Source organism: Besnoitia besnoiti, chromosome IV (genome assembly GCF_002563875.1).
Source record: "Besnoitia besnoiti strain Bb-Ger1 chromosome IV, whole genome shotgun sequence".
In the NCBI taxonomy this organism is placed as follows: Eukaryota; Apicomplexa; class Conoidasida; order Eucoccidiorida; family Sarcocystidae; genus Besnoitia; species Besnoitia besnoiti.
In genome coordinates, this window is record NC_042359.1 from 489,347 (window position 1) to 517,171 (window position 27,825).

Sequence of the window (27,825 nt, forward strand, 5' to 3'; positions counted from 1 at the left end):
TCCCTCCGAATACAAGGAGAGTTTGATAAAACGCCATTTGGATGCTTCCTGTGGGCTGTTGGACGCCCCCTGCTTCAAGGCTCGTGCTAGGGCCGAGTGGCTCCGGTGCTGGACGTGCGCCAAAGATCGAGACCACGAAAGCAAAAAACAAAACAGCCAACGGATTTCTCTTCCATCGCAAAGTGGCATGTGAACGGTTCATTTCATCGGGAAAACGGATGCGGCGTAATACGCCTTTCCAAAGAGAATACACTTGCAGCGCGACTGACGCCGACAGAGCGAAGAGCGTCGCGAGCCTGTCGCTGGAAGAAACGCACGAGGAGGAAGCGGAGAGGCGCGAATAAGACAGTGGAGGGAGTGCGGGGGAAAAGAGGTAGGAGCAGCAAAACAGCGTGACCAGCGAACGCGATCCGAGCCGCAGAGGGACGCCGCGAGGCGGCAGAAGCGAGCCCGAGTGCAGACGAACTACCTCCTGTTTCCTACTACCGTTAACGAACTCTTTTGGTCTAATCCTAAGTACGCATTGAGCTAACTAGATACAAGGAACATAACAGACATGAATATATTGATACGAACCAGCAGGAGGTGAGCCTAATGGCAGTTATAATACAGGGCTGAACTGACACGCAAATCTAGGGATCTGTTACCTAGCCCCTGCGACAGCAGCGAAAGCGCGTTTGGCGTGATGTCGGAGCCCGACAAACGGCCAACGGAGGCGTTGTGAGCTTACACGTGTTTGAACAAATACGAGTGTGCGTGTGTGGAAGCCAAGTGCGCATGCAGAGTTGCTGGGGTACTTGCATCTCTGTGCGTGCGAGTGGGAACCGGGCCACACGAGATACTTCAGGCGGAGTGGATCAGGAACTCAGCTGCGCACGCGTACATCCACGGCGTAAATACAGATATGATTAAGTAAATACATTTATACACTAGCTAGCGCATGGCGCCACACGCGAAACTCTCTTCTTCGCTCCAAGAGAAAGTTTGCCGGCAGCAAAACTGCAAACGCCCGCGCCGCGAAGCAGGGGCTAGGTTGCGGCTTCCCATTGCATCGCGCCATCTTTCTAGAGGTCTCTCGCTGTCAAGCCAGCGGCGAAATTTCCACACCAGCCAGCCCTCCGGCCGTTCACGAATGCGCCAGCCCCGCCCCCCGTTGGAGGGAAACAACACACGCAGATGCATGCACGCATTGGCCTGCGTGCGCCTCTCTTCATGTCGAAAATTATCTGCCGCGCATGCCTCTACCTCAAGTATATATATATATATATATGGCAAGGTGAGAAGGGAGGCAACGCCAAGGAAGTGCGCATGCGCGCTTCTGCGACTAAATGCTCGTGATTTTTTTTGGCTTTGCGCGGCTCGCTTTTTGTAGAAAAAACGGAAGAAAACATTTCGTGTTCAACTGCTGAGCTCCCGAGCTCTAGCATCCGTTGCTTCGCAACGTTCTTCTCATCTTGCTCATCCTCCCGCCGCTCCTGGGCGGCAGTCTCTCAGCGTTTTACTTTCGTCGCCTGTCGTCCCTCGGGGCACCGTCTGTCTACTCCGCATATAGACAGAGAATCTCGCGCTCAGTTCTTCTTGGCTTCGCACAGAGCCTCCAGCTGGTCGAGAGTCGTCGACTTGGGGCGCTCAATGGGCAACCCGAGGATGCGTGCCCAGACTGGAAATAAAAAAAAAAAACCGAAATATTTGCCATTCCCCTTTGTATGCCTTGGATTTGCCTGCGCAGGAGGCTCACTCGCCGCAGCGGGAGAGAAAAAACGCGAAAAAGCAAGGCCAAAACCGTCGCCTGCCAGACCACAACCAAGCCCAGTTGACATATATCTGGAACAGTCAGAGAAACAACGAAAACAACCACCTGCGCCTCCGGTTTACGATGAACTCTCGAAAGTCCCATGCGCGCCTGTGTGTTGCTGCGACTCACACTCCGTCTTCCCGCCGCGCTCTCGAAGAGAAAATTGTTCTCTCTCACCTTAAACAGAAAGCCCTTGCCCCGGGCGCCGACTGTATCGCCCAGGAATCCAGACAGCTCCACACAAACCTGCCAACGAACAGACATCTGCATGGGCTTGCGCGGGCATCTTACCGTATTGAGAGGCAATGCCGATCGCACGCGAGACGCCAAAGAGAACGGTGTAGTAATCGGGCTCCGTGATGCCAAAGTGCTGCAGCAGCACTCCGCTGTGGCAGTCCACGTTCGGATAAGGATTCTTGACCTTGCCTGAACGAAAAAGAGACACGGATATCCACTCGCAGAATCGCACGCGGATTCCGCTGCGTTGCTTCAGTTTACACCCTACACATACATATACATATATGTATATATATATATATATATATGAAGTAGTACGTTCGGCACACGCATGCGTTTGCAAAGCAGTGCGCCAGGCGCAGGTAGACAGCGTCGTCGCAGACGCGATGCCGACTGTGTCGCGAAATGTTCGTTATGACTACGGGAAACCACCTCCCACTGGACTGCTTAAGACAGCTAAAAGTGCTGAATGAACACCGGACGAAGCGACCGCACCGCACGATTTCCCTGCGAATCTGCAGCCCAGGCTTCATCGTTGTTGGCATTTCGTTGACACGCTAAACCAGTACGACATAGATACCAACGAACCACCGGCTTGGGTGGAACGCATGCAGACAGGCGCCCATACAGAAACTTGAGCATACGCATGCTCTGACGCACGCTCGACGCGAGAAACGGGACTTCTTATTTTTCTCAAACCCGGCGCGCATGCAAGCGACGCTACTTGATTACTATTGGTAGTGCTGTTCCACCAGCGACGTATATCATATAGGGTGAATTAGGTACTATCGCAGCAAACTCGAAAGCAAGCGCCCACCTGTGGCGAGGAGAACGTCGGGAATCGTCCTGTACGCGACGTCGAGGAGTCTGTAGAGAGCGGAAGAGACAAAAGGCGACTCTGGCCGCGTTCAAAACACACTCAAACCAAAGCCGAACCACCCCACGAGGCTGCCTCTGTGACACAATAAACACCCGCTAACCACCGCTCATGAGAAAGAATCGGGACGCATCTCGGAGTGTCGGCGGCCGCAGGCACAGACGATCACAGTTCACCCTCCCGCCAGCCCCGTGCTCGCTGCTGCATTCTCTTGACAGCTTCAACCTCCCACACGAAAGCATCAAGCCGAAGGCGAAAACCGGAACAGACACGCTTTCTTGGAAACGCACATTTTTTTCAGAAAAAGCGCAGGCTTACTTGAACAATTCGTCGTCCTTCAGGTACTTCAGGGCGAACTCTCTCTGCGCAGTGAATCTGAAAAAATGCAACCGCAACCAACCCATCCATATTCATAGAAGTTTATAAATTCACATAAATTTACGTTTTGGGATCGTATTCGGATGGCAGACAGACGAAGCACCTCTGGTGGGATGATGCTGTAGCGTCAGGAAGCACGCGGCGCACCGATGCGAGTGGGTCGCTCGCCACGCCACCACACGCAAGACGAAAAAATAAAGATAAAATAATAGAAAGTACAAAAAACCGACCTGGGGTCCGTCACGCGGAGAACTGCGTGGCCATATCCTGGAATTACACGGCCACTGGCGAGTGTTTCCTGCAACGCAAAAGAAAAGATTCCAAGCCCGCTGCCGCGTCTCGTCTCGTCTCTTTTATTTAAACATATCTATACACATATATATAGATACATATATATACATATACGTACATATGGACAAATATATATACAGATTTGTCCTTGCTCGTGTATGGCTCCAGACACATCGGAGTCAATCGCGTGCAAATGTGCGCATTCCCCCCCGTCCCTCGATCCTCTCGCACTCGCGCAACTGCCTCTCTGACTCTTGTAGAGACTGGGCAAGGATCCCGACTTGTAGAACTGCTTGAAGGGGCTCCTCAACACGCGCTCTTTTCTCTGCTTACCTCCGCGATGCGGCGAACCTTCTCAGGCGTCGGGGCGGCGCCGCCGAGGCTGCGGTGAACGTCGAGAAGCCACTTCAGGCACTCCTGGTTGGCGAGACCGTGCAGAGGCCCTGAACAAACAAAAAACCGGAGGCAGTACAAAAAAGAGTCCCACCATGATTAAAAAACTAGGTCAATTCAGTAACGACAGATTATCAGAAATTGCATGTGAAACTAAGTTTTCTGGAAATGTGAGATATGGTCCTATATAAGATACACCTGATTTACGTTGAGTAGCAAAGGTGTTTACAAAAAGTGAATAGTGCGAAATATCATCGAAGCCAAGGAAGGGGGGACTCGAAAGTAGGAACGCAAATCAAGTTTGCTCTTCACGCATCCGCTGCAGACGACAGCAGCTCACACGAAGAGCTCGAACCCGGACACATCGTCGCTTCTGACACGCAGCGCATGCGAGGTCGCGGAGAAGAAACGACTCGCGTTGCTCTCTCTCCACGCGAGGCTCCCCGCCCCCCCGACACCCCTACGACACGCGTCACCCGAAGAGACGCAGAGTCCCGCGCACAGATACATCCACAAACTCGACCATCGCCGCGAATCTGCGGCGTGCTGCACGTGTCTGGAAGTGGATGCATGCAGCTTGTGAACGGAAGCAGGGGCGGCGGCGAGGGCACCCGGAACGAAGTCCAGACACGCGAAACTGAGAGAAGCCCACCTGCGAGACCCGCCATGCCGGCGGCGAAGGAGAGGAAGGGATCGGATAGCGCGGAGCCGACGACGTGAGCTGCGTGCGCGGAGACGTTGCCTCCTGAAAACCCCGGAAAAGCTCGAAAACCGCACGCGCGTCGCCCGGCCTTCAACGCAGGATGCTCGTCAACCAGACACTCGACGCACGCGTCCGCGAACTGACGCATCGCCGCTCCTTCAGACTCGCATCTCGGCTCGGCCGGCAGACGAGCCCTGAGCCCCGAGCCAGCATTTTCGACACGAGTGCTGTTCCACCTGTATCTTTTTTTCGAGTGGGAGATTAGATTCCACTATGCGCAGGCCCTTGTCATGCATGTAACTTACTAGTGCGGCGCAAAACTACCTTTGAACACGCCTTTATATAAGCGGCGAACGCCATAACATTCACGTAACACATCCGTCGCACACACGCAGCGAACCGCCACAGCGTGCCAAACAGATATTCTTCGTACGACGCCCCAGCCACGAGCGACGACGACAAACAGAGAGACACACAGAAATACACACACAGAATCTGCGGCAGGTACCTTCGTGATCCGCGTGGAGGAAAAGGTAAAGGCGGAACAGCTCGCGGTGATTTTCGGAGTCGAATCCCATCATGTGCGCAAAGTTGGCGGCCTGCACGAAAACAGGAAGGAGCCGAAAAAACAAAAAATCGCGTCTCGGGTCAACTCCGCCCCCACACGGCACCTGCGAAGGCCGCGCCAGTGTGGAATGGGCGTCAGAGTGACGCGCTCCCCGACGCAGTTGAAAAACCGCGCCAAGAAAAAAAAGGCTGAGTGAAACTGTCTCTGCGTTTCTGTTCCAGACGCGTGCAACATCTTCTCATGAGCCGCCAGCACCGCTTCGTGAAGCCCCTCCCCCTGCTGTTTGTCGGCTCGCGAACGCACGTCGCAAAAAAGACGTCTCACCCAGTCGAGTCCGCGCTGCGGATCGATATCCTTGCCGTCGTCGAAGGTCCGCTGGTAGATGCGTGCAGCCATGACTCCGTTCTTCGCAATCTGACAAAAAAGCAACGCAGATACATCCCGGACAAATTCTTGTAGGCGGGGAGCCGCGCCGCAAAGACAAACTCGCTTCGCCTGAGGAGGCTCCCGGCGCGCCTCTCCTCACTGCCATCAGGTAACAGCGCGCGAGCAGGAGCGCCTTGGGAAGGTCACTGACCTCAAAAAACACATCACGCAGACAGGTTCACCGCACCCAAACGTAAACACATACATACACGCATGCGTGCAGCTCCCTCAGCGTTGCACCCCCTGTGCAGGCTTATCTGTATACAGACATACACACATACGTATACAAATACATACCCAACTACTGCATACACGAAGACTACAAAACTATCCACGTATCTGCATGCATGACGGAAAACACGTCTCCCCGTTGGGTTTCCTAGACGCGCGCTCGCTGCCTGGGCGCGCCGAGGCGCTGCATGCCCTCACAAAGTGGGGCGGGCAGCCTCGCGCGCGGCTTCGGCTTTCGCCGCGGAGGAGCTGACCAGCGAGAGAGCGTCTGCGAGCGCCGGCTTCCACAGGTCCTGTTTTTTGACTTTCTTGTGTCGGCACGCGTCGGCGAGCTGCGAGGTCGTCTGCAGCGCGGTGGCGCTGAGGACCAGCTGCGTCATGGGATGCACGGAAGTGGGAATCGCGTCAAGCGCCTTGTGCACGTGGAGCGGAATGAAGGGCGACGCAGGCGACGCCGACTCAGACGACAGCGACAGCGCGTAAAGCGCGTTCGACAGCAGCTGCACCTCCTGCGCGGTGGGGATCGAGCCTGCAGACGCGAAAAAGCGACGCAGAAATCACCAAGCAGAACGCGGAACTACACATGTTTCCCAGGAAGGATACAACACTACCCTGGTAATCTGCTTTAAACTAAGGAGCAGCGAAAACAGACGGGAAAGCCGCCATCGCCGCCCTGTCTGCTTCTCCGTTCTTCGCAGGGAAAATCCGACGGCAGGAAAATTCCGCCGCCCTGAACACGAGAGGGAGCACCGCGGGAGCAAGAGGCTAGTGAGAAGGAACGACGTGAGAGGACTGGCGAGTGCCCCGCGATCTGCCTTTCAAAAAAATCAAAGAGAGCTATCAGCAAAGGGATGGCGCAGCGAATGGACTTCGTGGCTGCAGTCGCTGCGTCGCGCACCGCTTGCAGAGAAGAAAGACACGTTGCCGCACCGAGCCTCGATAGAGAAAAAACGAGCGGCAGACTCGATTCCTCCCTTATACGCTTCCAAAAAAAGACAATCAAGCGGCCGCCACCGCAGCAGGCGGAGAATCTGATGCCGCGGTTGGCTGTCGAACCCCCCGGGGGCCGCGACTCCGGGCCTTGCGCTGGCTCGCAGGCGCAGACTTGGCATTTCTTGAGAACTCAGTTTTTGATGCAATTTTTGGTAGTGTATCACTATTAGTTGAGGTGGAGTACTCTTATCATTATTTCAAAGAGACGCGGGTACTCAGCCAGGCGCATGCTTCGATTCGTATTTGCATGGTACATCACCCCTCAGACACCTTTCATGCCTCGCCTTTCCGCTCAGGGCGCGCGTCTGCGCAGTCCGCTCCTTACCGGTCATAAGTAGCCAGATGAGACCTTCGACGGCGGGGTAGGTCTCTTTCTGCAGCCGAGGCAGTTTCTCCATGCACTCGTTGATGCTCAGGCCGCGGAAGAGAATGCCCTTCTCCGGATCGAGAGCCGAGGTCTCCGTCAGAACTGCAGTCAGCCCTCGCATGCCTGCAGCGCCGTGCAGAAAGAGGCCAGTAACGCGTGGAAAGAGACGACTCACAGACGGCGGGGCAAATACACGGCTGTAAGGCCTACGCCGACGTGGAGACACTTCGGCGGAGGCGTATGCGGCGTCCACTCTCTCCGCCTGAGTTCAACGCACCGACCTACGGCCCTCCGCGCAAATTCACGAGAGCGCGCGCCGGCGTCAAGAAGCCCTTGGTCTGCGGCCGCCTTCTCCGCGAAGCACCGACGCCCCGCGGAGACGGTGCTCTGCAGAACGGAGACGCCCGACGTGTGGCTGTCCTTCTCGTTCCCACGCGAGAGGACAGCGACAGTCCGCCGGGAGATCTTGCAGAGGGGTCGCCTGGCGCTGGAGAAAAGTCTTCGCGCCGACTTACCGCCGCACACGCTGTTTACAGTAGCTTCGCTGACGACCAGGTTTCCATGATCCTTTCTGAGTTTCTTGAGCAGCTCGCGCTTCGGGCCAGCTGCCTCTTCGATCTTCTGCGCGAGCGCCTCGAGACCAGCCTCGACTGCGGCGTGCGCCTCCGCCTCGGAGAGGCTGCCGCAGACGCTGCGCGCCGCCGTGCTCAGGCCGCGGCAGCTCCCGCACTCGTGCCGGAAAAGCGTCCGCTTCGCAAGCACTCGAGGACTCGACAGCGCGGCACGAGAAGGAGAGGAGAAGAATCGATGGCTGGCCTTGTTCCGTAGAGCGCAGGCGCCGTCGCGCTCGGCAAACGCCAAGTTGGATGCCGAGACTGCCGACAGGAAAGAAACGGGGGCCTGCGCCGCCTGGCAGGCTACAAACAGAGGAGACACGCAGAACGTTGCAGAAGCATGCTTAGCCGACAAGGAAGCGGACGAGAAATGAAGGGCGGACGGGGCGCAAGAAGCGCCGCCCGTCCGGAGAGCGAGCGCAGCGGCCGCAGTATCGCGGAGGCGCGAGAACAACATGGTGGCGCAGACTTGGGCAAACACGGAAACGTCCGCTGGACAGAAAGCTCTGCACACAAAGAGAAGGAAGACGAGGCCGTGTGGACGTCGAGAATAACCCCCACGGGGAAGTCTTGTCTCCGCAAAAACCGCAATGGGAGCTTCGCTGAACTTACGCCACCGACACTGAAGTGCCGCGACACCTGACAAGTTGGAGCGGTGCAGATGAAGCGTCCCCGCGGACGACAGACAGCAGAGGAACCGCGAAAACAACGAAAGTATGGAGTCTGTGGCCGGTCGTTGCGAAAGAAAAACGGACACGAGACACAGGTTGCACAGCGAAAAAGCACTGGGGATCTGAACAGCCGGGTTGCTGCATGTGCATGCGATGGACATACGAACCAGTTGAGGTCCACGCAGACCGGTAGGACAAACTGAGGCGGACGATGACTGCCAAGCCTCTTGCACAGCCAGAGAGCGGAAACGAGAGTATGAAAATGCGCAGGCTGAGTTGAAATGTTGCAACGTCTTTAGAGAAACGGCTCTAGAAGTGACAGCGTTCGCCTTATTTTCGGACACGTGACGACGTGCCGGCGTTGCCTCTAAAAAGGAAACTTAGCAAGCGAGGCAAACGTGGTCCGTTCCTTGTTGTTTTTTTTGCCGCATCATTTCTTCTTCCCTGTCTCATTCTTTTTCACGGTACTGTGTCTCTTCCTGCTCGGTGCTTCGAAGCTGTTCCGTAGAAACCGTGTAGTTCGACTTGTGAACGCCGCGTTCAGGTGATTCAGAGTACGGAGGCGCTTTGTGTATAGATCAGCTGTATTTGCGAAACGTAGTGGGGAGCGACTCTTCTCTTGACTCCAGACTAGTCCTTTTTCCGTGAACTGGTTTTCTGCCACCGTTCTTCCGCGGCAAGCTTGCGCTCTCGCGCTCCACGTGCTCTGAACCAGGACACGCCGCGCGCGCGCTTCTCTTTCCGAGCTTCGAGAACAAGTCCGAGCCACACTTTGGAACAACACGTACCTGTTCTCTGGCTTGACTCAAGAAGGAAGCCGATGCGGGGGAAAGCGACGGCTGACCACCTCGAATAATGACGTCCGGCCTTCTCGGCAGCTTCAAGCGGTTTCCACACGAGCAGAGCGAGCGGCGTTGTCCAAGTTTTTTCCCTTCACCGGTCGCCGTGTGCTCGTGGCGGCCCGTGCCGTAAACCCTTTTGAGCAGAGGGTTTCTTCTTTCAGGATGTGTGCGCGGTTTGTCCTGCAGCCTGTCCAGCGCTCGGTTGCGAAGCCGTGATCGGCAGCCCCGGCCGGGGCGCTGGCGCGAGACGCTGCACTCAGGCTGGAGAAGAACAGACTGCTCGCGGTCCGCTGTCTCCTGTGGGGCGTGTGTGCTGCAACTCCGGAGTCTTGTTTTGTGAGCTCTGTCAAGCGAACGGGAAAAGCGAAACCGACACCAGCTCCCTAAGGCCCTGTGAGGCGTCTGCCGCGCGCGCTGTAGCATGTCCCGATCAGGATTGACAGACAGTCGCTCGCTGCGGTATTAGGGAGGTCGAGTAGAAACAACTGGCAGCCGGCGAAGCGGGTCACGCGTCCTCTCTACGGCTCAACTTACCCGCGTTTTAGCATATGTGTCCAGGAAGGCACAGGGACGCTTTCGCCATATATATATATATATATATATATATATATATATATATATATACATACATATATACATATATGTACGCGCATTTGGACCAGTGTTTGATATTTCAACACGGTTCTCCCTGAACGGCAGTTGCGCTAGGAGCCCTTTCCGCTTGCACCGTCCGTATCGGGACGCGAGTTTAGCTGCCCCCCCCCCCCCCCCCCCCCCCCCCCCCCCCCGCGTTCGCGTTTTCTTGACTGGTTGCGGCGGCGCAGGGGCGATTTGGGTTCGCGACGAGCATGTGGCTTCCCTAGGTTGTCTGATCCAGTGTGTCGCGCTCGCGCCGGCCGCAGAGGCGGTCGTTGGAGAGAGGAGAAATAGAGGCAGGCAATAGGCGTCAAGCAGACTCTTTCCGCGGTCTCAGACCGGAGAGGAGAGACACTCGGCTGCAGCTGCAGCCCCGCGGGTGCGGCCGCCCTGGGTGCTGCACGGTAGCGATACGTGGCTGGCTCGCTATGGGCTCGCGGAAGACGCGCGCCTTCCGCCACTGAGGCGACTTCGCGACAGACACGTGCGCGTTAAAGTCCCAGCGCCGCTGCAGCCGGTTTATTCAGTCTCCAATATTCTGGCTTCGTTCGGGCGAGGGTCGTCTGGCGTGTCGGTGCCGTGTGACCGTCTCCTTCGTTTGCAGAGGAGGCCTCGCAGGGCTCGTTCTGCGGTTTGAGTCATTCGGTGTCTCCACGGCCTTCGTGCGCTGGACGAGATACGAGGCATCAACCTGCGACTGACGCTGTCCCGGCTCGTTGCCCCCTTGTGCTTTTTGCTCCCCGGCCTCTGGTTGACAGCCATGCTGTCCTCTTTGTTCTCACTGGAGCCGCCTGCGGAAGATGTAAGCGCTTTCCATCTGCTTGCGTGTCTGTATGCTCGTTTCTGTGTCACGAATCGTCGGTTGGATTCTCTTTAGGCGCCGCGCGGGCTTCCCGTCGAGCCTGCCTTGTTTTTTATCGGGTCCGTTTCTCGACCCCGGTCTCAAAAACCTCAATCACCATGCTGCTTTACTATCGCCTCAGCAGCGAGCACGCGGGCTCGTACCGGCAGTGCCCGCTGTCCTGTAGCGCGCTGTCGCTGTCAGAAGTCAAGCAACTGCTGGCTGCGCGCTGCGGCCTCGCCAATGAGTATGGTCGAAAGATTGACTTCCGCATCTTCCTGGCGGGGAGCAGTCAGGCGTCCAGCGGCCCTAGCGGGGGGGCTTCGAAGGGCGATGAGGAGCTGACGGAAGTCACGGACGAGAATCAGATGATCCACGCGTACTCGAAAGTCGTGGTTCAGCGCGTGGCGATAATCTTTGGAGGCAACACGCAGAGCCTGCTGCATATCGCGCGCTCGGGGCTCTCGAAGGAAGAATGCAAAACTGCGGAAGAGAGAAAGCTCGGCGGGCGGCTGAAGCGCCTGCCGCCAGAGTGGCTATGCGGGCTGTGCCAGCGCGTCATGACGCATCCGGTGCTGGTGAAGTGCACGAGCAACTGCGCGCAGTCCGCGTGTCAAGCGTGTCTCGAGAGTCAGCTGGGGCCGAATCGACTCTGTCCATTCTGCAACAGTCCGTTTCGCCAAGCGATTCGCAACAAACGCCTCGAGGAAATCATCGTCGCCGCCAACCTATCCGAGTTCGAACCCGCTCCCGGGCTCTCGGCGGGCACTGGACCCAGCCAGGCTGTCAAGAGAAGCGCAGAGGGGGGCGCGGGCGGCAGAGGCTACCGCCTGGGCGCTGGCGAAGAGCCGTCGACAGAGAGTCACGTTGGCTCGTCTGGAGGCGCGTCTGCGGCTTTTCGCGGGGCGAATCTCGCAAGCGAAGAGCCGCAGGAGGCCACGACGGGCGACAGCAGAGGCGTTGGAGGGGGACATGCAGCTGGCGCCTGTCAGCAGCCCTTCCAGGAGGAGGCAGACTGGCTGCATTTCGTGTATTTGATCCCGCAGGAGAATTTGAAACTGATGCGACAGTACGATATGATGGTCATTGAGGACGCGTCGAACCTCGCTGTTGCCCTCGCATCTAAAGCTGAGAGTGGGCGCAAGGCAAAAAGTGACGGCCTCACGGCGACTCCGCAGCCACTGCCGGCGTCTGCAGAGAGGCCTGAAGACTCAGCGCAGGAGACAAGCAAGAACGTGTCATCCGAGCGCGATGGCTCAGTCGACGCCGCGAGTCTTTTGGCTGAGCCGGACGTCTGTGTGGTGCCTCTGTGCTCATCGGGAGGCGGGACGTCGTTTTCGATTGGCGGCTTTGCTCGGATCCAAAGCGCAAGCCGTGTGGATGCGGAGGCAGATAGTGCCGCGGCCGCCGTCGTCCAGCAGTGGCAGAGTGCGTCTTCGTCGCACAGTCCGGGCGTGTATCGCGTGACGTGGGAGAACAAATTCAACCCGATGCCTATGCTGCCATCCCGTAAACAACCTCTGTGTAACTTGCTGGGGGTCAGTCGGCGGCAGTTCGGGACGGGGGGTGCGGCTGCCGCTGGGTCGGTTCAGGGACTGTTACGACGTGAGGCTTTCGGCAGCGGCAGCGCGGGGGTGGTAGAGGCCGTGGTGGAGGCTTCGAAGTACGAGGAAGTGCTGACTTGCATCAAAGATTATGCGCAATTCGGCAGTCGCCCCGCGGAGCCGTGGCAGTACTCAACTCCTGCGGCGGCTTCAGCCACCGCCAAGAAGGGCCTGTCCACCGCCGGGGGCGCTGGCGCAGATGCGGCGCGCGTCCCGCCTCCTCCGCCGCCTCCGCCTCCGCCGCTGCCCTCAAGCGGCGCGCCAGGAACGGCGCCTTCTCGGCGTGCTACGGGGGACGGCAGAAGCACTGCTGCCCCCCTTTGGGCGGGGGTAGCTCCCGCGAGTGCAGGCAGTGCACTTATCAGTTCAGATCCGTCGGCACCTCCTCCTGCCAGTGGAGAGGCCAAAGCTACGGGGACAGAACGCCCGTTTGGCATTCCTGTAAGCCTCGGACCTCCCTTCTTGGGTTTGCGGGGTGAACCGGGGGACTCGAGTAACCCGTTCCTCGGATACTGTGCGCTGCTCCCGCTGCTCACCGAAGAGCAGTTCCGGTACATTCGCCGGCTCCAGAAGCGAGCCATGGACGTCTGTGGCTACGCGACGCGAGCGCCAACTGCGACGAAGAAGAAACGCAGAGTCGTGAAAAAGAAGGGAAAAGAAAAAGACGCGCAAAGTCGCCAGTGCACCGAGGCTGGAACCCTCAATAGCGCCAGCGAGCCGCGCGAGGCGCAGGACCACACTGCAGCGGCTGAAGGGGAAGAAAGCCAGGAAGCGAACAACAGCTGTGAAGGTGCGGGTACGAACGACAGACATTCCAAGGCCCAACCCAACGAAAGTGAAGCACACGACACACGGCATCCACTGTCAGACATCGACCCTCCAGAGGCGGCGCGGCCGCGGATTCCGGTTCGCAAGCCTCGGCCCCGTGTGCCGCCCCCCTTGCTCAAAGCCTCGCTTACTTCCGACGGAACCGATACGGAGGCCTCTGCGAAAAAGGTCGGTGTCTCGAAGCTGAATCAGAGCGGAGAGAATGTGTGGTATGCAAGGCGAAACGCCGAAAAGTACTAGTGGAGTTGCTCGCGGATTCGATGTCCTGTGTACGTGTGTTGGTGTTCAACCTCTTTTCCTTCCCCATAGACGAGCCAGGAACTGTTTCTGCTTTACGTGAGCTTTACAGTCCAACGTCCACGTCGTCGTCGGCCACGCGAGCAGAGTATATACACAGGAAAACACCCCCTATTTAGGTGTGCTCGCACCGCTGCCAGTTATGTGTGTATGGCTTCGTTTGCATCCACGCCACAATAAGAAAGTTCAGTATTTCCCGTGCTGCTTTTTCCCTGTACAGGAGACCCTGACGATGTACCTGCGAGCAGAAGGTGTGGCGACGAAGCAAGCGGACGTTGCGGAAGAGCATAGCGGCGGAAGCGTTCAGGGCCAGGCGGATGCGGACCAGAATGGTGAAGTGCTTGCGTGATGTATTACTGTGCCTCATTTCCTACTGTGTGTCGACGGTTGTCTGTTTCGGAATTTGGGAACCTCTGGTCGGGTACTTTTGTCGCGAAAATACCTTTTCAATCATGTGGAGACTTTGCATTACTCACTTTGGTACTTGTCCCTGACTGCAACGGACTCTTGGAAGGCACACACGACCGCCAGCACCATCTTTGTTCATCCTTGAGTCGATGTCAGGCATCGTAGCGGAGAGTCATTCGTTTCTCGCCCGCTGCGTTCACAACGCCACCAATCAGATATCCTACCTCATGGCCACCGTCACGGAACCGTTGTGTAGTGCATAGCGTCTGCTCAAGCCAATATTAGCTAGTACGCAGTATCTTATGAGTCAGTTATCAAGACGCAGGTGCAGGTATGAGCATATGTGGGGGGGGCGCGGGGGGGGGGGGGGCAGGGGCGCACAAGCTGTCCGTAGGCTCTGTCACGTGTGCAGTACGGTAGCACTCAGAGATCTCCTCAAAGAAAAGGCGAATCTCAGCTGACAAGAAACATACTTTAATGGAAGCCCCGAGTGCGTATGCTTTCCTGTGCAGTCGAGACACAAATCCGCCTCCACTTACACTAGACTGACTTGAACGATGGGCTTCGTGCGTTCAATATCCATACTGAGATGTTACGCATCTTTCCAGTTTTTCCGATTTCACTAAGCGTTCCCGCCTCGATCTGTCTTTTTCAATGCCGCCTGCATCGCAGGACGGCTACACACGCACACGCCGTTCAACACATAGTACTTGTTCTCGTGGCAGGACGACAAAGGCGTGCCAGAGACAGCGACCCACCATACTTGCCTCTGTGTATGAAAAAACAGCGAACGGTTTGGGCATAAACTCGACCCGGATCAAGGGGAGGCATATTGCATACGCTGCGGTAGCACTGCTGTTGTGATACTGCGAGAAGCTTGTGTTCTCCTGTAAGCAGTCGCACCTGGGACACAAATCTGTCGCACCGGCAACAGAGCAGCATTTTATTTGGGCGTCACCTTAAAACCCGTCTTCATTCAACTCTGAAGCCTGCAAGCCACACTCTGCCTTCTCCTGTTCCTTAGTACCCCCGCCCTGCAAATGTGTGAGTGCTTCCGGCGTTGTCGCATGTCCGCCGAAAAGAATGCAGTCGCATGCGTGTGCGGGCGGGTCCGCGAACGCTTGCAAGACAGAGCCGTGGCGCCTACGTGGGCCAGCTGATAGGATCTGCTCTGATTAGCAATCAGGACGCCGCTGCTCGACATGCGGCGAGGTTCCATGCAGATCTGTCTCAGACGGTCCTCGCCACCGGTGTCGGGTTTGTATCTACCCATCGTGGCATGCTCGAGCAACTCTGCGTTCCGTCTTGACCCGTCTCCATTAACGCCTGTTGCCCCCGCAGCACATGACATACGTAGCAGCTGCGTCTTCCTGGTCATGCCAGGCGCCGTCAAAAATCTTGAGACTCCCACCTTCCATCTCAAAACGAAAAACGACAGTCCGCCCCCTGACGACTTCACGTGTTACGCCCTGCCATCAAGCAACTAAGTGAGAAAGCGTTTGAACGCCGGGCCAGGGTCGCCTCATGTATATCGGGTTTCAAACAAATCACATTGCTAGAGGTGGAGTATCCTAGAAAACCTAGATACCGCCGTTGTTGCCCGGGGGAAGCGAACCACGGACGTGTGAAATTTCTGTGAGCTCCAAAGCATCCACAGCTTACGAGAGCATCCGGCTGCTTTCTATATGCGTTGTACCGAACACGACAGCTCTCTGTCTACCAACCATCGGGCTGGCGACCCTGTCCTCTCGCCACCTAGATTCAGAAGCCCTTACAAAGGGCATTCCCGCCCCGTTCTGACTCCCGAGTTCAGACTGTGATTTCGGCAGATAGGCAGTGGAGCGGAAAACCGCATCGACATTCGCATCCCTTGCATAAGCTATTTCGCTGGTTCACCATGCCACCGCTCAAAGCACATATCTTGCGCCATAACACATCGAAGCAGCTCGAGCGGGAGACGCTTCAGATGGAAGACGACCTCTCGCGCCTTCGCAGGATGCAACAACAAAGACGAGAAACGAACGCTCAGTACGTGACGGATGAGGGAGTGCGGTGAACGGGGCACAAAAAGCAAACCACCGCGTCACCAGCGAGATAATTCGCAATGCGCATAAGCGCACACTGACAAATGAATGACAGCGAAGTTGCGCCCTACCCTCTGCAGAGAAGGAAAGGAGCCAAACTGTTTCAGTGTTATCGACCATGCACTGGCCACTCACAGCGCCCTCGTACGCGGATATACACTACCTAGATTGATGCACCAAGTGCCTTCGTCAGGCAACCCGACGCTGAAAATGCGAAGCGCAGCAATCAGCCCGACGCCGTTGCACGCAACTGCGTAGTTTCGCGAAAACCATCTGAGACATGTGAAGAAGAAGCACTGGTCATCACGGAGACTAAGACAGCAGCAGTTCCACTGTTCGGGCTTGACCACTGACTTTCCAGGACACTGGCTAAAAACATACATAGAATCCTCAGGGCAGAGGTGTTCTTGTTTTTCTATCACAGCTTTGACGAGGCATCAGCCGCCAAAACTTCGTAACGCTCTCTATGGTGGTCGTTTTCCCCCATTCTCCTTTTGCAGAGATTCCAAGAGCCGGTGGGTGAGCGGAAGCACCAGGGTAAGACACCCCTTTTGCCAGCGGTCTTCTTAGTTGATCATATCCCCTCCGAGCACCCTGCGTAAGAACCATGTGGACCCTCCCTGGGGAGCGTGCGGCTCAACTTTACAGGCGCCTATTACGAAGGGATACGTCTCTGGAGTACTTGGTGGCCCACTATCTCGAGGCGCCAGCGATAATCGCCCTCAGCACAGAGGTGTGCTCCAGAAAGGGCAGGGCGAGGAATAATTACACCCATTCGTACCCCGTTCCCAGAGGTGCAAACATTTACTGTTGCGAGTATCCAAAAGAGGAGGCAGTCTTACCCATATTTGTTGGTGTGAATGTCACTGTCGCAGTCCCCACTCCAAGAAGGACAGTAACGGTGGCAGGTCACAAGAGTTGTTGGTATTTCACGCCCGAACGACAGGCAACAGGAAACTATTAGAGGCCGCGCTGGGATCTGCAACAGAGGAGCTGATAGCAGCATTATTTCTCGCAGTCCGCTCACCAGCACGGCCTACACTAGATGCGGGGATACAGAGATATCAGCTGTGTATTTCACTCTTTTGCCAGTCATCACCACATCTTTTCGGGTAGCAAAGCACACGGCTCCCCACCTCAAACCCCGGGCCACTCGGTCCCCTGCACCACGAGAACGGAATCTGCCCATGCTCATGTTCTGCCGGCGTGTTGACGAGTAGGTAGGATGGAGGCAGCGGCACAAAACAGTGTGCCAAAGAGCTCGCCTACAGCCTTTCCTGAAGACGGCCGTTTAGTCACCAGCCGACCGTCCGCGCAGCACACGCACTGGCGCCCAGGTGAAGCCTCGCTACAGACAGGTGCAGCTGGCATCGAAAAAGAGATGGCGGTAGATAGACGAAAAAGGCCGTCCTGCGCGAAGAGGTTGGAAGTGAAAACAAGTGTGAAGGACACTGGCGTCCGTCGGCACTGTGACGCCCTCCTGGCCCCTGGACATTCTGTTGACAGCATCGGCGCGATGAGTGAGGCCGATATCCGAAGGAAGCTAGGCGTCAAAGTTTCAGCCGCGCCTAAGGTAAAATGGGAGTCTCGCATCGATGCAGGTGACGCCGAAGAGTTGGATACGATCCGGTTTATCACCGTTTGAACCGCCGTGAACCAGGGCAGATCCAGGACCGTGCGTTCGCTGAGGTAGAGCCACGTTCGCCTTGGCTGTCGTTTGAATGGATAGACATTGCCACGTTAATACCGAAACAAGGGTCACCAAAGCATGTGGTGTCTGCAGAATCTTAACTAAAGTAAGCGCACAGATAAGCAAAAAACAATTCACAGGCGTCGACTGTCGATCCATGTTCCTCGGTTCACGAGGCGTGTGCCTTGATTCTTCGCCTCCAGCAGGGAATGAAGAGAATCCCGGGACACACCCTGCACACGCCGAAACTGCCGTCATCGGAGACAAATATCATTGCAGACTATTCATCATTCAACACTTCGACCTCCCCAAGTACGATAGCGCTGCTCCAACATTGCCACACACTGTAGTTTTCCAGCGGAAGCATGACTTCTTGGAAGTGGACAGCCGTCCCTGTTGAGGAACTGAACGAAAACCGTATCTCAATCGCATGCCGCTACCAAATCTACCTTTCACTTCTTTTCCCTTCGGAAACGTACCTACGCGACTTGGCAAGAAGGCGACAAAGAACAACCCTGCCTGCCCTCATGTCTGTCCACAATACTTTCAGAGCTCCCTGCGTTCAGCAATAGTCTTCATCCTTACCTTCCCCACTTTTCGTCTTCCAATGAACGAAGGCGCCTACTGACGCCAGTTCTGAGCTCGATGCAAATCGTACTATACAGAAGGACGAGAGATCGTGCATATACCTGTGCTACACTGGCACTTATTGCCCTCTGGTTTTGACGTCGATGAAGTCAGCGTTGTGCGGATCTTTAATGCGTGAGCTTTGCTGTCAGGTTTCTCCAGAAGTATCACGCACCTTGCGCCGAGACTTCCTCGAGAGGACCCTACATCGACGCCAGCGTCACCGATGATGCTCGCTTCATCTGAGCCACCGCGCGATAGTCACGCAAGCTCAGTGCCTTACGCAAGTCACGGCTGCGACGAATTTCACTGGAGCGCTCTGGCGGGAGATAGGTGCGTGAAGGGAATGATTCCCATTCTTCTTTGTATCTAGACATGTTCTTGAGAGGTAGTATCCTTGGTTGGTTTCGATGACGCGGCCTCAACGTATACGCTGCAAGTTTTGACACGGATTTCAACGGGAACACTGGAAAGCGTTAAGCCTGCGACAATGCGAATCTGCTGCCCATCAGATGGGAGATTTGCGAAGTTCTAAAGGATAACCCAGACCCGCCAGCGACAGTCTGTACGACTGCAGCAAGCCTCAGATCGTCGGAAACATTCTGTCAGACCCCTTCTGTGTCAGAACCGGCAATCGCCGATGCCGCGTGCTCAACCATCAGCACTTCGTCGGACAACAGAAGAAAGGTGTGAAAAATGCTGTGGATATTGAATGACCTGCATAAACCACCACCAATGGGGGTCTATGCATCGGCAATTTGAATCGATCACCCCACTCGTCGAACAGAGATATGCAACGATTTGCTAGCAGGCGTGGCGTCGAGGCACTCAGTGCCTGCCTATTGGTTCACTTAGTGGAATCCCCGCGTTGGCAGGTTCTGCAAGAGGGATTCCGTTGTGGTACCACTTTGCGGGTAGGTGGCTTGCTACAACTGCTACAAACTCTTTTACGCCATGACCTCTTCAGCAGAGCAAGGTATGCCCCTCCGCTCCTATGTTTCGCGCAAGCGTACTTTCAAGGAACATAATTCGAACCATAGAAGACCCCACCCCTCGATGTGTGTACGGCTCTCTATGTAGCAGTGATTTGCAGTGCAAAGCTGCGGGCCAGATAGTTCAGCAACTGGCGAGGCCGCAGCGAAAAAAAGTTCCATCGCGCTGACGCTCAATTCCTGTGGCACTGCGCTGCTTTTGTCCAGGCTCCTTTGAAAAACAGTTCTGCTCCAGAGAGTGCTCTGCAACTTACCACCAGCAGCTCAGGGAAAGAGAAAGCATGCGCGAAAAGCGGGTTCAAGCGGAAAAAAAAGTAAGAGGGAATGCGCGGCGCAGCGAGCGCGACACAGTGGACCTCGGGAATAGACCAAACACCCACTGCTCTGGCGAGAGGGACGTCGATCATCTTGTCACTTTCATGGCATTTTGGTGTGTTTATCGTCGGCGTCTGTATCGAATACAACAGCTTCTCGAATCGACCGCTAAACTCTCACCGCGGCCCTGGGCTCTCCGGCCGGAACGACTCAGCCAGATATGCGAGACCGCTGACGAACAACAGGAGGGCAGTGACGGAGCCGCCACTGGGGAAAAGCAGGATGACGGACTGAATGCGTGTTGAGAGAGGAACAGAACGTGTCAATCCGCACTGCCTTGACCACTGTTAGGACGTCAGCAGCAAAAGGTCCAATGCTGATGAACCTGGGGATGCCTGCAGAACGCTGTTGTCTTCAATCCAGTGTGTCTCAGTGTTGGGCTGTAGGCCGTCCTGAAACACCGTCCCTATATGACCTTGAACATATGTGAGGGAGAAGCAGTCCGTCAGTGCTGCTGGCAAATACACATCTTAGTGTTTCGGTTCCGCCCCCCTGGAGACTGGCACAAACCCCATAGAGTTCTGTATGAGCTAGCCGAGCGTCACCGAGCACAGTTACACGGGAGTGGCTTCAGTGCACTGTCTCAGAAGAGAAAATCTCTCTTTTTGTGATTGCTATTGTTGCGCATGCCCGTTTGCCGAGGGATGTCTTACGGGGGAGATCTATAATTACGGACAGGACCAGCAGTGGCAGAATCGCGCTGTAAACCTCGTTAATTGAGGCATTCCTGATGCTCCTATTATCACTTTGTTTGTGATAGTCGATGGAGTGAGATGTCTACAACGCAGGCGACTTAAGCGCCTCATCGAGTGTTATCGTGTGATTCTGGGCATCGTAGAGCTCCGTGAGCCCTCTTCCTGAATAAGGATGTCCCGCGATTGACTGCGTGCTCTTTCTTCTTTTCAACTGTGGCTAGACATTATGACGCACTACTCGGTCTCTCGTTGCTCGAGGGTCCAAGGAGCTTGTCATTTCATGTTGCTTTTCACTCTGTTCCACATATTCCATCTGACGGCTCACGCCGCCACTCAAAACCACAACACGAACAAGGCTGCCACTGTCCAGCGACTGCCACGTTCTGTCGATGGCGGACGAGCGCTCCAGGCCGTTGACGCAGCTGTTGGAGCTTCCAGAGAACGTCCAAATGCCTTCCGAGGCACTGGAGCTGTTCAAGGGCAGCCATTGGATTCGAACGACGGTCCGGCGAAAGCTGTTGCTGACATGTACGCTGACTGGTACGATGCTTATCTGAAGTGGGCCGCAACTACTGCCTCCTATCCTGCATACACAGCGCCATACGGTGCTTGGGCTGCGGCGCCTCTGCCCCTGTTTCAGACACCACCTGCTGGCTCACCTCCACCTTATGTGTTTGGTTATCCAGTGATATTCAACGGTGCTGGTCTAGTTTGAAAAGCACTGCCGAGCACAGAAGTTCCAAGCTCCCGACACAACGTAGGCGCGTGCCGCTTCTGACCTTGTTCTGTGCGGATTCCATGGACTGAAACACACACCTTGCAGAAGGCACTGGATATGAACTACATTAGCGACGCCACTGAAGCCTACAAGAAGCCGTCGAATCATGAGGCAGCAGTGACTCAGTCGTCCAAGAAGGCCGAGCTCGACTGATGTGAGGAGCAACCGTGAACAATACCGCTACGTTCCTGCAAATACCTCCGACGAAATATTCTCTTCGGCTGATTCCCTTCTTTTGCGAGAGCAGAAGGTTGCGTCGGATGCTCCTGATGACTTCAAACGCGCTTCTGTTCCTTTGGAGTCCATCGTACCGCTCAAGATGTGCGTGGGATGGGCGCCCCCAAATTTTCACTCGGTCGGCAGAATGTTAATACAAGTGCTGTATTTATACGTTTCCTCCATAAGGGTACAACCGTCCCCCTGAGTTTCTGAGCGGCAAGCTAAATAAACGAAACGATATCGAATAGAAAACGCGGTAATCAAAAAGACCCGTAGCGGAAAGCCGCATGCATATTGACGACGAATACTTTTGTCTGAATGCAACTGCACAACGCGATACGCGTGTGCCAGTTAAGAAACTGCCCAGTTGGAAGACTCTCTAAAAAACCTCGAAAACTTTATATCCCCCGCGATAATACCTTGGCCGCAAATCATTTTCTCACTGTGCTACCTTTGGTAGCGCATCGCAAGTTGAGATTATGCGCGTTCCGTTCATCGATGGAGGCGTGTTTGGTAGAAGCCGCGGAGGCCAAAGACTAAACATCGCGGTCCCAAGGATCGCACCCTGACTAACACAGCCATACGTACGGCTGTCCAGTGAAGCTTCTGCAGCGACACAGACAACGAGCACCCCAAGAGGTAATGAAAATTGCGATTCGTAGGAGGATACGCACGCGCCAGCCGGCGGAATGCTCCGCCGGAGCGCGATTCTACTCCGCAAACGTCGCGATATCGAAAGGATCCTCGTTCCTCGATCTATCAAGATCCATCCAGCACGCGCTAATATACCGTGTACCTACACACTTAGTGATTTGCTACATTGCGTGCAGGCCCTGCAGTCACTGATTTTTCCAAAGTTTCTGAGAGGCGTTCAAGAAGCACCGAGTTTTCTTGAAGCAGCTGCGCAGTTACGGGAGCTCTGGCCTCTTGATATCGCGACACGCAGCGTCGCGTGCGCGTGAAGGTCTGCATCCCGTGTATACTGCTGCCGATACGTGTGCGCCTTCAACGCTCCTAGAGTGTCTTTTACAGTGCATTCGTGTGGTGATGTTAAGCTACAGCGGCCCTCCAAGCCACAAGGCCTGCAAAGCAGATGGCGCCGCCCAGACTCGTCTAAGACTTACTTCCGTTGTCGCCTTGAACCCAGACATGCCCGCGAGGCACGAGCACGGGTTCGCAGCCGATGAATCCGCGGTCTCCTCTCTCGACCTCCAGCACATCTCCAGGGAGGCCAATGATCCGCTTGCACACCACGCCATCGGCGTCGGGAGGAATCAGAAGGACAATACTTCCGCGCTGGTACTGCACGAAATTCCTGAATAGCGAACTCTCTGACAGACGCCTCCGCAGCTTTTCGACTACGAGCAGACCGCCGTCGCCGGGGATCGTAGGCTCCATAGAGAGACCTCGGGCCTGCGACACGCACACACCGTTCGAGAACAGTGAAGGCCGCTTCCTGCGTTTGTTCGAGTGGAGACATCCGAAATCGCAGAGGATCCTCGAATCAATGTAAAGCGCGAGAGACGGGGAGTTGCATGCGCGTCTTTGCACATGAAGACAAAATACAGGAGCGCGCCAAAGTGCAAGACACGCACATAACTGGACGCGCTTCTGCAGACTTATTACCAAGAGTTGCGCGGACGAGCGAGCCGGCGCGCGACTCTGCGATATAGACCGCTGACCCCCAAGACGCTACGCACAACGATGCGGCCTGGCTCACCTGTTCAACCCAGAAAAGGTAGGCTTGACACAGGGAGCAGAGAGACACAGCGACGGTACACCGCGAGACGACATAGAAGACACTGTAAGAGTCATCCATCAATTGAGAAAATCGAGACCGAAGCTGGCCGCCTTCCGCTCGCTTAGCCCGCAAAGCCGGCCGCCAGGACAGCTTCATCTGCCGAAATATGTGCTGCCACATGACTGCCTTCGTTTCGCCGCTAAACGTTCAAACCGTTGGTGGAAGTCGCGTCCAGCAGTTAAAGCCTACCACCCTCGGGCCTCCATTTCACAAAAACGCTGTAGAACCGGAAAGAAAGGTACAGCAGCCGCGGGGGCCCCGGGAGACTGACGTTCGCTCGCGAAATGGAGATACGTGAGAGCGGGAGAGGCACACTCTCTCAGTGGAAACGAAGCAATAAAACGTGACAGTTTCACCTTCTGTGCTCAACGGAGTTCGAAACAAGATAAGCCTCATGACAACGGTCCGCGGGTTCCACCGAGGCTCAACAGTCCGCCTGGCATCTGCATGCTACGTCGCAAACGAAAGAAATGGCTGTTTTCGACACACCAGCCAGTGACAGGTGACAGGACTGTCTAGGGTAAGATCTGCGCGACTCTGAAACCGGAAACAGATTTCACTTCGTCGTCACAACATCCTAGATATCAAAGATGTTAAACGGAAGCTTTAACCAGAACACACGAGCAAGCAGACTGTGCTGTGCATGCGTTCGTCGGACTACGAGGCACACTGAAATTTCCATTGGTGCTGAGTCTGGTGCCAGTGCAGTTCAAACTGAGGTCTAAAGATTACTTCATGAGACAGCGTGGTTCAAGGATAGGTGACTGGAAGATAGGATATAGTGAGCAGATGCCCACTTCCAATCAAGGCGCCTGTGCAAATAGCTGATTGATCGTGTACGCTAGAATTCGATGCCGGTCGCCGTTGCAGGGATCAACTATGAGCACAACCGAACCGGCACCATCAAACGCATAAGATCCTTCGGAGATGAGGCCATACGAATAGGTGCCAGGGGCCTTAGTGTGTACTGCTTGCTGGATGAAAACGGGATGAGCTGCTGCGAGCTATGTGACTGAGCACCGGTGCAGACACAGAGGTGTGCCCCGCGGTGACGCATAGCTCATATTCCACGGAGACCGGGGAGGCTACGTTCTGCCTGCAGAGCTTGTGCTATCCAAATAGCTTCTCGGCGCTTCGCTGAACTGATGTGCAACGCTTGAAGCCGGACCCAGCACCGCTAGTAGCCGGCCGGTAGATGCGGCACTAATGTCCCAGAGAGTTCCGAGACTGCCAAGAAAAGAAACTCAGCATCTGTGTTCTCCTAAAAGAACGATTTCAATATTCAAGTGAGGCTCATGCGCCTGCCCTAGCTAGCCTGATGCGTCAACATAGAACCCGACCACGGCATTTGTTGTCCACAAGCGGTTTGCCGAAGGAAACGGCCAACCCCGTTGCCTCAAAACCCATTCAGCTGTGCTATCGGCGTCAAGGTGCTGTGAATCTGGACAGGGCCCCTCTCTTCGAGTCTGTTCTGTATGGGGTATCGGTGGAATTCTCGATGACCGCAGGTGCTCTTTTCTCTAGGTGATTCCACAGTTGCGGCAAGGGTGTCCATTGGCGATACGAGCTAAAGTTCCCGCATGACGTACGGCAGCTACAGCGGGGTCAGCACAAGCCAACGAACGAGAAACCACCACACAGCATACCGCCGCCACTGAGAAAACCGCGGTCTGCTACGTTTCCCCACCACCGATCCCTCATTCATCGTGTACCCTGGGTGCCGACCCCTTTTTACGAAGCACATGACACGTCCAAGAATTGCTAAAACAATTGACCTGTACAAGAACTACAAGAGGTCTTCCCTTCGTGTTACTGCCATTCAAATGGACGGTAGTCCATGAAACTGAACAACACACTGGGTGGCGTCCTTTATCGGAGCAGAGAAGCGCCACATCAATCATAAGCCGGACGAACAACCTCCAGTTGTTAACGGCATCCAGGCGACCGACAACTAACACTTGCCGTCAACAGCTGGATGCCGCCACCTTCTCTTCTCCCTCGTTTACTGCTGGGTGGCTTCCCTCCTGCTGCAACTCACACAGCGCGCTGCAGTGCAGTTTGGAGATTTCTCAACCCGAACAGAAAAGCCGCCATGTCAGGGTGCTCCGGGATCATCGTTACATGCGCAAAATCGATCAGTTTAGTGTGGACGCGTACCGGGGGGTTCTCTACGTCGCTTTTTACATGCGCGTCGCCTTCGCAAGCCCCAGCGTCATACGCCACTAAAATACTGCTCCCGTAGAAATTTACGATCGTAATATTTTTAAGCACCACCTCCAGCTCGCGGAGCTGGCTCAGCAGTGAAGCGGCCACAGCGTTCCTAAGGCTCGCTGAGGCTGCGAAACTCAGAAATGTCCTGAACACGTCGACGAAGTCCTCCTCTGTTCGCGGATGTCGATAACCCTTGGGGGCTCGAGACCCGCCTTGGAAACACACGACGGCGCCGTCTCCACGCACTGCACAAAGACCGCTGAAAGCCATGGCTAATGACGCACTGCCCCTTTCCCCCGCGTAACGCACCGCTCGCGCACGCTTCTCAGGCGAAGCATCATCTCCATACGTCCGCGTGCCTATCACATACAATCAAATCAGACGGATGTAATCATCGTGAGGAAGGCACCCTAAACTCTAAACTAGGCGAGGCGGACACAACCCACCGCGGGCGATGAATACCTTGCGCTCGCCAAACGCTGCTCTCAGTGTGTTGCGCGGCAGGCCGCAATCACGAAAGTCGAATATATATGTTAAAGGCGAATATATATATATATAACTCATTTTCGGCTGCAATTCAAGGCAGATTGTCTGACCGAGCTATAATTCGTCGAAAATGGCTTTGCTTAATCTGATCACACATCCCTACATCCGAGGGAGGCGATCACCCGCAGCTAGGGGCGAATCATCGAGCTGCTGTCTGCTGTCATCTTGCTTACCCATTTTGAGGTCTAGAACGACAGGTCGTTGCATGCCATGGAGAATGTTCGCCATGACGAGAATCCCTGATTTAGCAATACTGTCGCGAGCATTTGTCGTTTCAGTACCCGTGGACTGAACTGGTCCGTCTCCTCTGACAGCACTCTCCAGAGACGCTTCTCCGACAAAAATCACGTCCGGGATCCAAGGCCGCAGGGCCCGTGCCTGGAGTACTGTATCTACGCAATTTGTTTTGAATGTTTGTTGGTCACACCTCGTCTTCTGCCATAGACACGGGGGTGCACTTTCACAGGGTTCTCGACCGGCTGCATCCACGGACCGACCTGGATGATCCGCAGGACTAGAACATTGCGAGCACAAGTGGTAGCTCAACCTTAAACTGCCTGGAGACCCGGGTGCACGTGGCACCTGGAAATTGGACTCAGTATCTCTGCCGGCGGAGCCCGTTCGCGTCGTCAAAGCATTTGAAGCAGCCTTAGGACTTATTTGCTTCTTCTGGTCGCCATGAAAGCTGGCACACTGCGCGGGAGGCGTGTGAGCGAGGCCATGCAGCCAAATGTAGAACTCTTGCTCGCGTCTGTGGGTCTTCTTAGTCAGAAGAGAACCGTCACAAGACAACTCAAAGTCCTGAGAGTGACCTCCGGCCAACACTGTGCGGAGAGAGCCTCGCGTGGCTCCCGAGTCAGGACGCTGGGACATAGCATCAAGACCGGTGGCGCACCCGCGGTCTTCGACGTGAGGCTGGACAGCCGCGTCAGCTCCTACGGTTCCCGCAGAGCCTGGCTCAGTCATTCCATCTACAAAACCTCTCCGCTTCATACCAGACAGAAAAAGGACAGAGCGAAACACCAGGAAAAGTGCGAAAAGTGCGACAAACCGCCGACGCGAGGTGCGGCCGACAACTCGTAGCCGCGCCGCCGGTGCACCCCTCCACAACTCCGCCGGCACGATAGCGACATTTCGAGGACGCCTATTGCACCACCGGAACGGGAAAAAAAGGCCGAAGTTTGTAGGCTTCCCGATCCTCAAACGCGCCGAAACAAAAACGACCTGTCATATTTTTCTTTCCACTCTACAAAAACTGCAGCGCTAGAGATGCGGCATACGGGCAGCGCCCCGCCGTTGCATAGTTCACTAGAATGCATGCACACGGTATCGGCAACGCGTGCCCACATAAGCGTGCGGGACACACAAAAGAATGCACATTCAGTTCATCTCAATATCACCCCCGCCCCCCCCCCCCCCCCTACATACGAGCAAACATGGCAGAAAGGAAACGGACATAGTAGTTAGGGTGATTGCGACACGCACCAGATGCTCGCTGGGAGTCATGTGATGGAGTCATACGTTAAACCGCTGTCGTTCAGATAAACACCGTCCACAACGGCACGCGCTGGCCGCAGAGACGCTGGGGGGAAGTGACTGTTTCAGGTATTTTGGGTGCCCTGTCCGCAGCCTCTTGACATTCTAGCTGACATATACACATCTGTAAGGTGAAAAATGCGGTGTGCTCTATAGAACAGGGCTACCGCAGACTTGCCTCTGTACATGGGGACATAGTTCATACCATCTACGGCAGAATCCAAACAACACATGACCAGGTTAAACATTTGCCAGGACGCCCGGTAATCGG

General features: G+C 55.5%; 4 protein-coding genes across 4 annotated transcripts; 1 reads left to right on the forward strand and 3 right to left on the reverse strand.

Annotated features, from left to right (window-relative positions):
• Positions 1-1,568: 1,568 nt before the first annotated feature.
• On the reverse strand, positions 1,569-8,330 carry BESB_052140 (citrate synthase I; the record flags this gene model as incomplete). Its single annotated transcript, XM_029363649.1, has 13 exons — positions 1,569-1,660; positions 2,087-2,221; positions 2,850-2,899; positions 3,228-3,284; positions 3,518-3,585; positions 3,912-4,021; positions 4,624-4,716; positions 5,183-5,273; positions 5,567-5,656; positions 6,154-6,428; positions 7,218-7,382; positions 7,775-8,070; positions 8,185-8,330. 13 exons carry the CDS (start codon positions 8,328-8,330, stop codon positions 1,569-1,571), a joined length of 1,668 nt encoding a protein of 555 aa, XP_029219572.1.
• A 2,652-nt stretch (positions 8,331-10,982) lies between these two features.
• Positions 10,983-13,535, forward strand: BESB_052150 (dense granular protein GRA10; the record flags this gene model as incomplete). Its single annotated transcript, XM_029363650.1, has 1 exon — positions 10,983-13,535. One exon carries the CDS (start codon positions 10,983-10,985, stop codon positions 13,533-13,535), a length of 2,553 nt encoding a protein of 850 aa, XP_029219573.1.
• An 8,364-nt stretch (positions 13,536-21,899) lies between these two features.
• On the reverse strand, positions 21,900-23,381 carry BESB_052160 (signal peptidase I protein; the record flags this gene model as incomplete). The annotated part of the gene is made up of 3 exons (XM_029363651.1): positions 21,900-22,066; positions 22,585-22,873; positions 23,181-23,381. The coding sequence occupies 3 exons, from the start codon at positions 23,379-23,381 to the stop codon at positions 21,900-21,902; spliced, it is 657 nt and encodes a 218-aa protein (XP_029219574.1).
• A 1,447-nt stretch (positions 23,382-24,828) lies between these two features.
• BESB_052170 (uncharacterized protein) lies at positions 24,829-27,011 on the reverse strand (the record flags this gene model as incomplete). Its single annotated transcript, XM_029363652.1, has 3 exons — positions 24,829-24,855; positions 25,419-25,831; positions 26,192-27,011. 3 exons carry the CDS (start codon positions 27,009-27,011, stop codon positions 24,829-24,831), a joined length of 1,260 nt encoding a protein of 419 aa, XP_029219575.1.
• Positions 27,012-27,825: the final 814 nt, after the last annotated feature.